The sequence below is a fragment of the Phlebotomus argentipes genome, unplaced genomic scaffold (assembly GCF_947086385.1).
Source record: "Phlebotomus argentipes unplaced genomic scaffold, Phlebotomus argentipes genome assembly contig_15, whole genome shotgun sequence".
NCBI classification, from domain to species: domain Eukaryota; kingdom Metazoa; phylum Arthropoda; class Insecta; order Diptera; family Psychodidae; genus Phlebotomus; species Phlebotomus argentipes.
Window position 1 is genome coordinate 12867462 of NW_026776181.1, and position 15489 is coordinate 12882950.

At 37.0% G+C, this 15489-nt stretch overlaps 2 protein-coding genes across 17 annotated transcripts in view; both read right to left on the reverse strand.

Annotated features, from left to right (window-relative positions):
• The window catches only part of LOC132261799 (disks large 1 tumor suppressor protein), a 34787-nt gene that overhangs the window by 13321 nt on the left and 5977 nt on the right, over nucleotides 1-15489 (reverse strand). For 7 of the 16 annotated variants that reach the window (XM_059760774.1, XM_059760770.1, XM_059760773.1 and 4 more), the window contains 3 exons: nucleotides 9706-9827; nucleotides 9453-9539; nucleotides 3239-3397 (listed from right to left, as the gene is read on the reverse strand). In XM_059760774.1, coding sequence (XP_059616757.1) covers nucleotides 3239-3397; nucleotides 9453-9539; nucleotides 9706-9827 — 368 coding nt within the window. The other 9 variants (XM_059760778.1, XM_059760776.1, XM_059760787.1 and 6 more) reach the window with 9 other exon arrangements.
• On the reverse strand, nucleotides 9941-11630 carry LOC132261802 (PCI domain-containing protein 2 homolog). Its single transcript, XM_059760790.1, has 4 exons — nucleotides 11547-11630; nucleotides 10876-11388; nucleotides 10540-10815; nucleotides 9941-10480 (listed from the first exon to the last, which is right to left on the reverse strand). The coding sequence occupies exons 2-4, from the start codon at nucleotides 11352-11354 to the stop codon at nucleotides 10024-10026; spliced, it is 1212 nt and encodes a 403-aa protein (XP_059616773.1). The 5' UTR covers nucleotides 11355-11388; nucleotides 11547-11630; the 3' UTR covers nucleotides 9941-10023.

Consider the following 15489-nt stretch of genomic DNA (forward strand, 5'->3'; position numbering starts at 1 on the left):
GGAAAAATAAATGGGGAAAGAAAATAAAATAATTACCGTGTCTAAATTAAAAAGTGATGATACTTTCTTGAGGAATCCACCTCCGTCTTGTTGGCGCTTCTTCTTTCTCGTTGTCATTCTTTAACACTTTTTTTCTGTCTCCGAGTGTTTTTCTCAGACTATTTCTTTGCCAATTTTCCTCTTGGCTTTTCGATGGTTTGCCGAACTTATTTCACGTTAAAACGACCCCACACACAAGCTATTCATGCAAATTATGCAAGAACACAATGAAAAAACTCTGTTCTCAATTTTAGATAATAATAATGCAAAAGTTGAACGAATTTTAATATAGACACAACATGAATTACACATATGGTTCTATGCAGAAAGAGAGTGAAATGTACTCGAGTGACTAATAAATTGATGAAAATTAAAGTGAATTAAGCACTCATGTTGTCTTTCTCCTCGGCTTTTTTCGGTCGGACAACAGCAAAATTGCACAGAAAATACACTTTTCGGGTCATAAAGTGGCTACTTTTTTTTAACTCTCTAGCTAAAATCAACACAGCAAAAGAGTGCCACTAATTCAGGGCTTAAACAGAACCACGTCTCTACTTTAAAACACCTGTAAGCACAAAATAATAGTTAATACATGAAAAAAAACTGGATAGAAAAATTGGTTTGTTGTTAAATAATAAACAAATTAAACAAATAGAGGTCAATTGAATGCAGCAATTAAGTTGACACTACTTGCAAGTAATTGGGAATAATTTGTACGACTAATTATGATTATTCTAATGAGAAATTGAAAGGCAAGGCGCACAATTTTAGTGTGGAAAAAATAGTCTCTCACACAGGAAAACTTGTCGTCATTTTCCTCGCGGGACTAACACAAACTATCTTTGATGATGGCAAAGAAAATATCGGGTGGAGCGAAAAGGATGGAACTAGTGTGTGTCAATTTGTCAGTATTAAATATTATTTCGCCGTAAGCCAAGCACACACACTCGCGCACTCGCATAAGACTTTCGCCTTGGATGTGTCGGTGCAGCTCAAGAACTTCACTATACACTTTGCCTCTTCGTGTCCTCAAAGCGCCGGAAAGTTGTGGAATTTCATTCGGAAGAGATACTTTTCGCACTCAACCGACGCACACCCTCGATCCCCAAAGCACTTATGCTGCAGTCTGCATTAAATTTAACCCGCGAAAGTGACAAATACCTCATGAAATTTCCACCCAAATCACACACAGATATGCTATAAATAAATACACAGAGCCATCTTGGCATATTACCGATTACCGATTCATGTGTCATCGTCCCTCCTCTTTTTCATATCTGCATGTTGCCACGCTTGGAGCTGTGAGCCTAAAGTCGGGCTTGCAGTTGAGTTTCGAAAAGAAAAAAACGCTTTTCCCCATTTAAATCTCCCCCCAGCCAACCAAGTAATTTTCCTCATTTTCCACACCAACAAATACATTCCAAGCTTTTAGCCATAATCTCCTCGAGAGTTGAATATATAATGATTGGAAAACAAAGGAAAGAGTGCTAAAATCTATTTTCGTTGTGCAATTTTCACTCTCACGCAGATGAAGAAAAGAGGAGATCCACAAATTCCTGAGGAAATTTCAATCACTCATAAAACTATATTCTACACAATTACCTCCTCTTCCTGTGCGCCACAAACCACGCGAAGAAACCCCCGCACTTTCTTTTGCCCACTGAGAAAATCTCTCTCTCTGTTACACCGCAGAAAATCAATTTTAATATTTAGGGCACGGATCGTCATACTATAAATTTTCTCTAGAGACTATATAAATAAAATTGCCCGGAAATACAGTATTTTTTCCTTCTCTGATTCTCGAGACTTTTTTTTTCAACGTGCGCCGCCAACAAGCCGCAGATAGCGTGCAATAAATTAACCCTTTAAGAAGCTCTTCACGCAATTTGCACAGAAAATTTATGATACTCTCTCTCTCTATCGTCTCGCAAGAAAAGCATCTTCTTACAAATCTTTGAAGAAGACATCCACACAGACATTATTTACAACATTTCAAATGTGTTTTATTGATAATGTCACGAGTTTTTATTGAGCAAAAGAGAGTTTTGCAATCTTGTGTCCATTTACTCGGAGATATATTCTTGCAATGCACATGAGAACTCTCATTTTGGGGTCATGAAAATTTACAACCATTAAAGGAAGTGGAAAAGGCACGGAATTGGCTCGAAATTGCTGAATTTAATCAAAGCTAAATTACGGCTAAGGCCAGAAACACGAGAGGTCGTGACCTCATTGATCTTCAACCCTCTCGAGAGGATAAATTTTGTGCACGAGAACAAATCATTTGTCACTAATTTACATTAAGCAAACGTTGTCAATTCATCTAATGTCAAATTATCATAATTTTGTTGTATTAATCTTCACGTTCCGAAAATAATTGAGATTAATTATTGATAAATAAAACATGATATATCAATTTAAAAAGTGCATAGACTTGAACAACATTTATTCACTCTGCAGACACGTAAATTATTAGCACTCTATTGGCAATTCAGTAAGTTTAATTTTCCAATTGAGTTACAATTCCATTCAGGACTCTCAAACAGTGTCTTCCCAATCATTTAATTAAATTAATAACCATATCAATTTAATTGGGAGTACATTTGAATTATATGTAATTAATTTGCTTCTCTCTGTTGGTTTTTCTCCCCCCTGGAAAATGTCACAAATTTCCCCGATCGCCCTCGTTCGTTCCACCTAACCTCAGGTGGAATCAATAAAGAGGATGAAAATGTGAAATAATGAAATGCCACTCAGTCACGCAATTTCACAAAATGCATGACTTTTCTTCTTTCTCTTTTTTGTTCCTCAAGCACTCCTTCTTCTTCGTCACACTTCACGATATAGAAAATTCCCTCTGAAATAACAACGTCTAGGGTGATGTTTTCCCTGTTACACGAGAACAAAGTGCATTTTCTCCATAGTGACATATTTGAATTATTAATTAACTTTGCTCATGAACTGTGAGAAAGCTAGAAGAAAAGGTTTATACATCCTTAAAAGTTTACTTCCCTGAGAACAATCATGTTCCTAAGAACTATGAGAAAATACTTCGCAATGAAATTCCATAAATTCCAATCAATCTCTATCATTCCCTTCTATTCACGCACTCTCACCCAATTTTCTTTCGCCCCTCGAGAAGTTTGCGTATGTGAAGGAGGAAATCACGACAAAACATTTGCAGACTGTCTTCACTTACCAAATACTTTGAAGGCGATTCAGATTTTCGTCCACCAACAGGTTGTTGATGCTCCTTGTCTGTGGCCGCTGCCAGTGATGACGATGGAGGAGCTTGCTTTTCACTCTCCTTTTTCTCCGCTTGATGCGCCTCTTCACCGCTACGAAATCGCTGTTGATTCTAGAATGAGCAAAGAAGAGTGCAATCGTCATTAAATATCTAATTCTATAGACTTTCATGTATCAAAATGCACAACAAAGATGTGAAATCCTCAACAACACAGGAATTTCCCGAGAATTTGTTTATAATCCCCACCCATACAAAATGTGCGCTAATTGTTGCCGAGAAACTCTGCAGAAGCGTATTTCTCGTGAGCCAAAAAATACATATGGAAGATATTAATCAGTTTGGCATAAACATCACAGAGCCATTAATTTGTGGTAAATTCAAATAAGCTCATTATCACCATCGATGAGGGAGAAACCACATTTTCGACGGGAAATTTGCCAATTTTCCGCGAAGGGGTGTAACATATTACTTTGTGTATTGAATTTTCTCCCTTCATCCTTACATGTGTGCAGCAGCACGAGTACTGGGCTCGATCATTGGTCGGTGAGGCCGTGGGTGTTCTTCGACGCTTCTTAATCCTTAACGGAGCTCTAGCACCCACATAATTGGAGAATCGACGCCTCGAATGTCTCACAATTGACACCCAATCAATCATATTGGGTGCAAATGGGTGGCTTTAGGTGGGAAAGTAGAAAGTTTTGCCGGAAAAATCACTTTCACTGGATCATTTTTCATTCGCTAAAAGCTGTTTTCTCAAATTTCACCAATTTCCTACAATTTAAGTCAAACAATGCATTTTCAAAGAAAATTAGTTCTCCAAGAAGATATCTTATTTGTCACTGTTTCTGTCTCCGCATTCATTGTCTGATGCGTAAATTCACTAATTACACGGAAAATGCCTCCTTTTCACACACAATAATGCATATTTATGTCTTCTTCGCATTTTATTCTCCCCTGAGAAAAGCCAATTCACTTTTTTTCAAACTTGTTTTGTATCTATTTCACACAATAATTATATATCCGTAGTCTGAAAGTGTACACAATTTTTCTCAAATTAATCCGCACACACATTTTCCACGTCGACAGAGGAGGAAACAGTGGGAGCCACACGCCAATCCCAGAGAGGATTCCACAACTGACTCATGCAATATTATGTCTCTGGCAAAGTGGAGCAAAAGTGTCTCGTCGGACGCGAAAATCGCCTTTGAAATCCCAATACACCAGAGAGAAAACACCTCATTCTTTCGCATATCATCGAAAAATCTCCCCAGTGATCCCATGCAGAGCAGCAAATTGGTGTGAGAGAGAAAAATCGTTGTAGGCTATTTTTAAACTGGTGTGCGCGAGAGGAAAATCTCGACATGGATGGAAATAGAGGAAAAGTGAAAAAAATACATCCCAGGGATGAACAATTCTGCGTAAACAATTGCTCAAAGCATTTTTTTTCTCTTCGACAATTGGAAAACTTTCTATCGCCATGCAAATTTTCCTTGCGCAGCCAGGAAAATTTCAACACGAAATCACTTCTTTGTAAAACTTTTCACTATGGCTGAATTTGCATCACTGCCCAGCCAGGACAATGTAATAACGATGAAAATGTAAATGAAAGTGTGTCAAATGAAAAAAAAACACAATGAAAATTCATTTTCAGTCTCTCCTGGCAACGAATCAGAACATTCAGGAGCAATACTGCGTTATATTTGCAAAATAGTTTGGAAGCGTTGAAAGGACGCGCGATGCAGGAGCAGCTTTAAATTGATAGAGAGGAAGACATTCAGGAAGGAATTCGGTAATAATCTTTCTGTCGTAAATTTTCCTCAAAAGACTGTAGCATTTTCAAAAGGAATTTCTCCAATGTCATACTCTCAAGCCATGATTTAATAGTCGTCTCGTGAAAATAGATATTGAGACAGAAAAATGACATAACATCCTTGTCAGTTACCATTATCTTCCCCCCAAAAACTTTATTGAGTCATTTGTTGACAGTGAGAAAATCACCCAACCCTGAGAAAAGCTGATTATAGTCATACAGTAGTGAAAGAATAGACACTGTGCGAGAGTAGGATAAAGAGAGATTTCCACTATGGTTGAGGTGATGAGAAGCCAACAGAAACGTCGGCAGACAAAAGTACAAGGAGTAACAATGGAATGATACCAAGCAAACCACATGGTGTTAGTTTTCTTTTCTCTCGGCCTCCTCCTCCTCCTTAAGGCACTTGAAACTTTCCATCCCTTTTTTTCTGATCGAGACGTTGTCAAAAGTACCCCAAACACACTTTACAAGCATTGAATTGAAATGTTCCAAAAAATTTTCAACTGATGCGAAGAGACATGATGAGAATATTCAAAGATTTTTTTTCCAGGCAAAGAGAAACACCCATATTTTCAAGATTTGCATGTCCCTAAGGTAAGAAATTTCCCCTCTTTGTCCGCCCACAGTCTAACATATTTACTGAGAGGTGAATTTGGAAGAAAAAGATTTATTCGTAGCCGGAGAAAATTAATCAAAGCTCTGCGTCATTGAACAACAAATGAGATGGAATTTTTATGCTATCCTTCTATTCAAAAGAAAAACAGTCCTATTTCAACAGAAAAAAAGCCCAAGAGTAAATAAAATACTCCATCGAGTCTTTTGATCACATCCCAATTTTACCCTTAAATGAATTTCTTTCATTCTGAATGGGAATTAAATCAAACAAGAAAAGTGACATTCCCCAAAAGTAATAATCATGTTAAACGGGGGACCCTTAAACTAATGACATGTAGCTTATTAATGGAATATTCCTCAGCCCTGCCCGTCTTCGAAGCGGAAATTTACAAGAAAATTGCATCAATCACTTTCAAATGCTATTCACAAATACACATTTTTATCTCACTCGATCTTCCTTCACAAGCGAGACACTCGTCACCACAGACGCTCACTCGTCTTGGAGCTTCACGGAGAACTAAAAGCTTCGCAGACACTGTTGAGAGAGAAAATTCCATTTTCTCCCATATTATGAGAATTTGTGGGTGAAAAGGGTGGGAAGAAAAGTGAAAATGACGCCACGAGTGAATCCACAAGGAGGAAAATTCACCATATTCTCTGTCTCTCTCTCGCCGTTGTTATAGGTAACGAACAATTTTCTATGAGAGATAGAGAGAGAGGTGACCAGAGAGATTGACTGAAAGCCCATTTCCCTCTCACATTTTCTCACTCAATTTCCCCAGAGATTTTCGATAGGACAGGCCCTTTATACGAAAAAAAAATTCTGGGAGAAAAGAAAAGCCATACAAGAGAATTGAAAACCAAAAGGCCATACGGAAAATTCACTCGACAGACAATTCGGGGAGCAAATTACAAACAGACTCTTGTTGTGACAAGAGAATTCTCATCAAAATTCCCGCTTTATCATTTTCCAAGCGCGCCCTTTTCATCAAAGCGTGCCTTGATCATTTTTTCTCCCTCTCAACTCAACATTACAGATAAACATACTAAATAGAAAATTTAGAGTGAAAGAGAGAGAGAAAATCCCAGATAACAAATGCGAAGGAAGCCAGAGGATGCGTATAGCTAGGAAAATTGTTATGAACGAGGCATGTGCTGAATTTCCACACGAACAATAGGGCGAAAACCTTATTTTCGTCTCTCAAGAATTACCCTACATCCTTCCTCAACATCGTATCTCACGTTCCACCTTCGCGAAGACTGAAAACGATCGTTTTATCAGATGTGAGACTCCATCAGAGACGAAAAACTTGAAGGAGGGAAATATAAATCGAATCATTTTCACTCTCTCCCTCACACACACATACACATTCACACACAATTCTCTCAATTGGGAGCTTTTCCACTCTCCACCCACAGCAGTCATTCTGTGGAAATGCCTGGGAAAAGAATGACTATACAAGGATTTTTAGGTTTACCGTTTTTTCTCCCATCATCACTTTCACTCTCAACGGAATAACATGATATTATCACACAAGATTGGCGGGAAATTAGCGGTGAAACGGATACTTATTTCTTATTGTTCTAACCTTAATCTTACATATTAATTACCTTCCAAAAATATATAAATGTAGACAAGAAAATCGCATAATAAGAAAAATCACTAAAAACAGTACAGAAAACGCTAAGATTTTTCAACTAAATTGTAGTTTATTTAGTTGGAATGCTATTAAATATAAAATACTGCTAATCATCTTTCAGAAAAAAAACTCGTTCCTTTTCTTCTTTCTCTCATGAGAAATTTCTCTTGCACTTGATTGATTTCAAGTCTGGCAATTTCCCTGAGTTAATAAAAAATTTCCTTATCGTGAGATGAACTAAAACTTTTTCCACTGTAATGGGAAAATCTGCTGAAGCGTCCGAGATTGACTAAAATGTCGTTTTTCTCTATATCCACCATGTGGGTTAATTACAAATCCCCCGGAAGGAAGTAACAAAGTCAATTTCCTCATACAAAAAACCATCTCTCTGACCTTTCCTTATCGCACCTCCGTTCTCCACTCCCCCAGAGACTCACGCCAGAATAAGTACTTTCCTGTCTCTTTTCCCTTTTTGTCTCTCATTGCGAAAATTGCCGTCCCTTCTGTGAGCAAAAAAAATTGGGAATGACGATGAAAAAATCTATTACATTTTTCTTTTGCCTCTTCTCTTGGCTTGCCCAAAACTCGGAGAAAATTCTTCATTTTGCTCTATTTCTCACTGTTTTTGGCATGTGTTTTCGTTAGGAAAGGCATTTTTCCCAAACACCCAGTGATTTATTGAGCGAATCACAGTAAAAGTATCTTCAAGAAAATATGTCGCCACACTTCTTCGCCCTTCCTCCCGTGTTACCCCTTCGAAGTCTTCCCATATTGCGACCATAACATTGTCTCCTCATCCCCTTTACTCTCAATCAAACTATCATCATCGTGATACTTGAAGAGTTTCTGGGAACATTTCTGGGCGTTTCCAAAGTTATTGTTAAATGGATAACACAAATGCAATTTATATCTCTGGTATTTTCATGAATTTCAATCAGCAAAGGATCATTTGTAATTCCAATTTGTTTGTTTATTCAATATCAAAGAAGAGGTTATATTTCACGATAAACGTGAAGAGAGAATTTATTCCACAGACACAATTTATATTGTTGAATATTCGATTGAAATCTCCCATGATTTTCCATTTAATTAGAAGACTTGTAATATTTCCCAACATCTCATTATCCCAAAATGTGTCTTTGCACGGAAATACTGACCAAATAAACTGTGGAGAAATTATCTCGTCAGCATCTAAGCTAAATTTAGAGATCTTATTGCAGATATTCATTAATTTTCCCATCACAACCATGAAATTAGTGGTCTTTCACTGGCATTCATATAAAATATATATACATTCATATGTTTATACTCTGAGTGCTCATTAAAAATCACCCTCAAATTTTAATTAGTGTCCAAAATCCCTGAGGGCAGCTTTGTTGGAAGAAAAGAGCTGCGCCCTGTGATGGAATTGTGTGCCTATTTTGTCAATTACCCGGGTGACGCTCAGAAAGCAGCCCCTAATTCAATGAACCCCTGTGGGAAAATGCTAATGCGGGGAGAATCTGTCACTGAATTGGCGCGCGAGAGAGAGACGATGTGAATTGACCCATTTTCCCACCAAACTCTCCCCCTCAAATTCAATATTATCCAGGGCAAATCCCTGTGAAAGTGTGTTTATCTCTTCCACCCCTCCGAGCGCGATTCTATCAAATGTGTGGCTTTCAATTTCACCCTTTCCTCAACCACTGTCACACCGGCAAACCCCAGGCGATAGATTATTAAAATTGCCACCCACTCGCCGCCTAAAAAACTAGGGAGTGTTATTGAATTATTCTAATATACACTTGAGGAGAAATTTCAATTAGCAATCTCACTCCCATCCCAAATGTAGCCTAATTAATCAACATGTCAATTTGCAACAATACAGAAAGCATACTTTTTGCCAGGGAGAAATTGTATTGGAAATTAATGTGGAAATATACACTCAGAACGTCGAGTTGATGGAAACAAAAAGAAAAATGTAGACAAAAAGCAGTAATTTCTATAAAGCATAAATCTATAATTTGACAATTCTGCAAGTCCCTATCAAATTACACACATAATACAGCTCGACAGCAGTCAAAAAAATGATTTTCAGTCACGCAATGGGAAAACCTACCTCATTTTCGGCATTCTCCTGTTGCTCCTTCAAATTCAGCAATGCCTGAGTCAGTGGCAAATGCGCGGAACTTCGATTTGTATCACTCTAATGTTGATGAAAAGAGGGAAAAAGCACTTTCTTTACTAATTGTTGTGAGCAAAGGAATTTATATGTGTGCGCGCGCGCGTGTGTGTGTGGAAATCAACAAGAAAAGCCGGGAAAAGGACACGCCTAAAGAGATAATTTACTCGCGAAAAAAGTATTAAATTACCTCAGATATTTTCAGTGCATTCTCATGTTCCCATTTGCTGGCAATTTGGAGTGTTTCCACGGTTTTCTGCTGTATCGTCTTTGTATCATCCAGAAGGGTTAATTCGTAGAACTCTTGGATATCTGTGGAAAGTAGGCAAATTGTTAGGGAAGACCAATTAGTACCAAGAAACCTAATTAAGAAGCTTCATAATTGAGAAATTACAAGGGGTATAAATATACAATAAATTTCATTTTCACAGTTTTCCATTTAATGATCATCCTTCCCTTCTTCCACGCTCTTGAATTACATAAAAGAGGGCCCTCCCAAGAGGGATAGTCATGTCGCATTCACGCTGAGTGTGGGGAAGGGATTCTGCTTCGACACAACTAATTTGTTGTGCTGATACGAAATGTATCCCTTAATTTTTCCCTCGTATATCAAATTTGCCACTATACACTGTGTCTCATCCATATTAATGTCACTCTTGCCCACGAACTCCAACGCCTGCACGAAGTGCTGCAAATCCAATTGATGTGTCTGCATGATCAGATACACTTTCTTGAATAGATTTCTGTAAGCGATGATCTTCAGCTTTTCCACCAGCAGATAAATTCCAAACTTGATGAAAAATGCTTCGTGTTTCGCGATCACATCTTCAAATTTGCGAACATTTCCCTCTCGCAGGGCGCACGCCAACTCATAGAACTGCAGAACATCGTACATCTTGAGTGTCTCCTCCTTGGGCATGTAGCCCAACAACATCTTCACCGGCACGAGATAGATGAGGATTAGTCTGTGAGAGAAACAGATTAATAAGCACGTCTTCATGGTGATTTGTGGCTTGACAGTCACCTTTTGTTCTTCGTGTGAACCTTCGGACACATCTCAAAGGCGAAAGTGAGATACTCCTCGGCGCATTTGTAGTCTGAATCAAACATAGCCTTCCTTCCCACAAAGTACTTGTACGTGATCTGCTCAGCAAGCGGAAAACTGTCTTTAAACGCTGAACTCTCTATGGCCCGAATGAGTGGCTTGCAGAGATGTAGTTTGTTGATTCGGAAGTAAACTTTGAAGAGTTGATTAACCAAATTCAGCATTCCATGGCGCTTTGTGTCTTCATCAGCAGATCTGAAATGATAAGGTCTTTCAGTATTGTAACTCATCATGGAATGAGCAAAATATCTTCACCTATTGTCCGCCGTGCAGATCCGAAAACATGCCATGAGTCCTTCAGCCGCCTTCTCAAGAATTTCTCCCGGCTTTGTGCCAATGCCACACTCCTCGCATTTCTGCGCCAAGAGCCTCAAATCCAGACACGCACTGTACATTATTGGGAGGCACCAGTTCTCCTCTTTGAGTGCCTGAAGCAACTTTATCACCGCTTGAACGCAGGCTGTTTGTTGTTTGTACGCCTCGTGGACATCTCTGGGTGTCCGATTGAGCACCCTCAAGCACTTCAAGTGGCAGCAAGCAATCTCATCCAGAGGCGGCTCCAATGTCTCAACGAGCATCATTCCTGTCTTCGACTCATCAACGCTGATGAGGTTTGAATTCAAAACATGCTGATCTTGCAGAGAAATAAGTCCTCCCAGCAATTGTCCATCTTGGGCGTCAAATGCCCGCTGAATTCCAATTAAATATCCACGGAGATTCATGTTCCAGCCCATTCGCAACTCTTCTGATGTTTCATTTATTGAAGTCCTGAAAGCAAGAGAAAATCAATAGTCTCCCGGAATTAGGTTATGTTGACAGTACTTCAAGAGGCACATTTTCCTGTGAAAATACTCGATTGCCAATGAATTTTTCATTGGTCATCAATTCACGAGATATTTATATACAGAATTCAAATAAAAACTTACTTGTAATGTGATGAGAACAAGTAGAAAAGCACAGAAAAATTGGATGGAAAATCTAAACAGAAAATCCAATAGCGCCACTCCCGGCAATTGAGAAAAGTTTCCACGCGCGCGCAAACTCGATGAAAAATTCATCGACGACGTTCAAATTTAAAACGTCACCATACGTTTACAGCACCACACAGAATATCACGATCACCAAAAATCTTATTTTGCACTATTTCCATTATATGAGGTCAAAGATTTTGTGACACATTAATTATGAACTTATCGTAAATAAGAAATATATATGCTCACATTTATATTCGCAGCACATGACAAAAGGAGAGAGCGAAAAATGTGCGAAGAAAATTGGTTCTATTTTTAATAACAATGTTCTCATAGACATAGGAACCAACACTGATTTTTTATAACTTTCAGTCAAGAAGTGTGTAATCAAAGTTGCCAACAATAATTGAAATCTTGGCGCCCGATTTTAATAAATATTTAAAGCAAAGATATTGAGCATGTCGAGCGTCTTCAGCATCTTGAACTCAATTTATTATGTTCCATTTGATTTCATTTCAATTCATATTCCGAAATTCTTCGTGTGCATTGAAAATTGTGCTTCTAATGACATGTTACATAGAATTCTAGGAAATCAATAGCAAGAGCTTTGCAAACGCATCGTTTCAATTCCCATGTCTCAGTGTCGACCACATAATTATTTAAAAATAGGTATTGGAATCAATAAGGCTCTCATTTAGTCTAAATCAGCAATTAACCTCTGTAAATAAGTGCACATGAAGGAAAATTATGTGTTTCAATTATTCACACATTTTCAGTGAGGATTTTGTGATTTCTTGGATATTATGAAAAGTTTCTCTTCGTCTTAGAAATGTTTTTCACAGTCTTGAAATTTTTTTGAAATATTTCACAGAATTCAATAAAATCTGGAGTCTTTGAGGAAACTCTAGTCAATCAATTACAGAATATTTTATTATTATCGCAATTCCATAAAATCACTCCCTCTGCTCATTTTCAACTAGAATCCTTTGTTCTCTGGAAGTTATATCTAGTGTCACAGTGTCTGCAAAGCAAAATGATTAATATATCCTCAAGTTTTAAGCTACAAAAGCAATGTCTTTTTCACGTTGGATTTTGGAATCCGGGAACCATTCCCTACTACCCTTACTACACCTTCTTCATTTGGTTCTTTATGATCTTTCTGTACACACTCTCTCAGACACTATTCGTTTTCACTGTGCAAACTCTTCCTGAGTTTGTAGCCTCTTTCTATCTTGCCGCCTCTCAAGTGTATTGTGTAGTGAAAGTCTCTCATTTTTACTACAATTTTGCAAAGGTTAAGAAGTTGATTAAAGTTTTTGAATCATCACTCTTTCAACCACAATCTCACGAAGAAACTGAGGTCATTGCTAAAGCACAAAAGCGAGTAGAAATGATAAACAAATATTTCTTTTCCAATGTGTTGGCGATTCTTGTTATGTACGTTATGCCGCCGCTTTTCAATCCCAAAGAGAAACACCTATTTCTACAAGTCTGGTAAGGTCCCAGTGAGATAACCAGAAAAAAATACCCGCATTTTCCGTTTCAAAAGGTTTCCATGGAATACAGAAGACACTATCAACTTTTACCTAACGTACGTCTATTTAAGCGCAGGATTACTCGTGTGCTGCATATATATCACGTCTATACAATCAATGCAATACACATTCCTGATTCTATTAAATAGTCAATTACAAAGATTGGGTATTCGCATTGAAAAGGTATATTTATGTTTATAAATTAGTAAGATTTTCGATTAATTTTGAATTTATTATCATCAGTTGGGATATGAAACAATGGCTGTTGACGCTAAAATAAAAGTGGATGAAAAGATGGCCGAAATTAATGAATATGCAAATGACTTATCAAGAAAAAACGGAAGTATTCACTATGGAGAAGTTGTGAAATGCATAATTTTGCATAAAGAAATTCAACAATTCCTTCAGGACTTTCTCAATATCTACAGAAACATAATATTTTTCCAGTGTATAATTTCAACATTCAATTTCTGTCTAACAGCCTATGAAATACTAATGGTATGATTGCCAACAATCACTTTACCATCATCATTATTAACTTTGTGATGTATTTTACCCGTTCAGACTTCTGGCCAAATATTTGAATTGTTTGCAAGACTCATTCTTCTAGCCGTTTTCTTATTTGAACTATTTGTCATTTGCTTTACTGGAAATGAAATTGCTGTCACGTCACAGAATCTCTCTTATAAAATCTTCAGCTGCAATTTCCTAGAATTCAATAAACCAACAATGAAAATCTTAAAAATCTTTATGATGATGTAAGTCTCACTTTACAAAATTTCCTCATTCAAATTCTAGTCAATTTAGTTGACCAAAAAATGTCTTTTTTCTTATACTTGCAGAACATCTAAAGAAGTTGTAGTTCAATCTGGTAGCATTCTCACTATAAACTTAAGCCTTGAAGTATTTATTACAGTATGTGTTTTAAGTAACTAAACAGTGATCGATAAGTTATAAGATTAATCTCAACATTTCAGATATTGAAAAATTCATACTCTGTGTTTGCTCTACTTCAGTCTATGCAGTAATTTATTGAAATCTGTAAACACATTTATAAACAGGTAATATTCTATAGAATTTCTATGTTATATCAATATTTTAGATTAATTTCCCACCTTTTCAGCTAACAAGGACATCCTTCTCGGCGTTGTGTTAACTTGAGCCCTTTAAACACCTTAATTATTCACCTGTTTTTGCCTCACTAATAATTGAGTACACCCGTGATGAGAACTTTCACGAGATTTTCGCAATTTTAACGCCACATCATATGAAATTATTCAGTAGATAATGTAAAACTTAAGCCTTTTTCACAATATAAACACACTTCTGCCAGCCTTGTTGTTTAATTAGTATTTCTCACAAAAATGATAACTAGCAATTTATAGAATTTCAATATCTATAGAGTATAAAAAATCACACAATATAATTTAGTTTCTTAGGTTGCATTTAAACTTAAACCCTTTGTTCGTGAAGACAGATTTAAAATAAATCTTTAATTATTTGGAAACATTTTATCATATTCAGTTTGTCTCAATCTGAAAAAATATGTTAATTAAGAAGTGTTTTATATTTCCCAGCTTTTTTCTTCCTCTAATTCTTTTCATTTACTGCAGATTTATGTATATCTCAAATTCCGCCACTGCGCTTTGAACCGTACATCTGTGCGCCCATTACTTTAGGAAAATACAACTATCATATAAAACAAAACAATTCTCAAGACTCTCTCGTTCTCCTCGCCTTCCAAAGCAGATCCCATGACAATTTACTTCATCACTGCGATGCCCTTCTTTATACACATCTTCATAGAATTATTCATGTCCTGCAACACCAGCCAAGTATACATTGCATGGACTTCAATGAGATCAGCAATGTCATCTTTCCGTGTCACTGGTACAACAGGAAATGCGACTGCGAGGCAGAGTAGATTTGCCCAAGCCACAAGTATTTAATAGCCACATTCGAAGAATAATAGTCATATTCATATTCTGCACAAATGACTTGTACATCATCGCAGCTGGAAACATCTTTATCTCCAGTCACAAATGCATTTTGGTGTTCTCTTTCCCTTGGTTTAACATAAATTTCCATTTTTTTTGTCGCTTGAAACTGATGATCACGAGTGAACATTCGTATTTATGCAGTACAATGTCAACTCATGGAAGAATTTACCGCAGTTTACGATACCGCGACACAAAATTACACTGTACTTAATTATACATTAACTTATGTAAATTTGCTAATAAATCAACGTAATGTATGTAAGTCTAAAAGTTTTACTATAAAACATATCATTGCGATACAATAAAGAATTCTTACAATTTTTCCATAATTGTTTTTTACTTCTTCCAGAGCATTTGCCATGT

Bases quoted from the DNA above. Each gene is read 5' to 3' on its own strand.
- LOC132261802 (XM_059760790.1), bottom strand. From the start codon at position 11,354: ATGGGCTGGAACATGAATCTCCGTGGATATTTAATTGGAATTCAGCGG. The intron at 10,816-10,875 runs GTGAAGATATTT...TTATCATTTCAG, and splicing joins ATCTGCACGGCGGACAATAG to ATCTGCTGATGAAGACACAA. The intron at 10,481-10,539 runs GTGACTGTCAAG...TTTCTCTCACAG, and splicing joins GTTCACACGAAGAACAAAAG to ACTAATCCTCATCTATCTCG.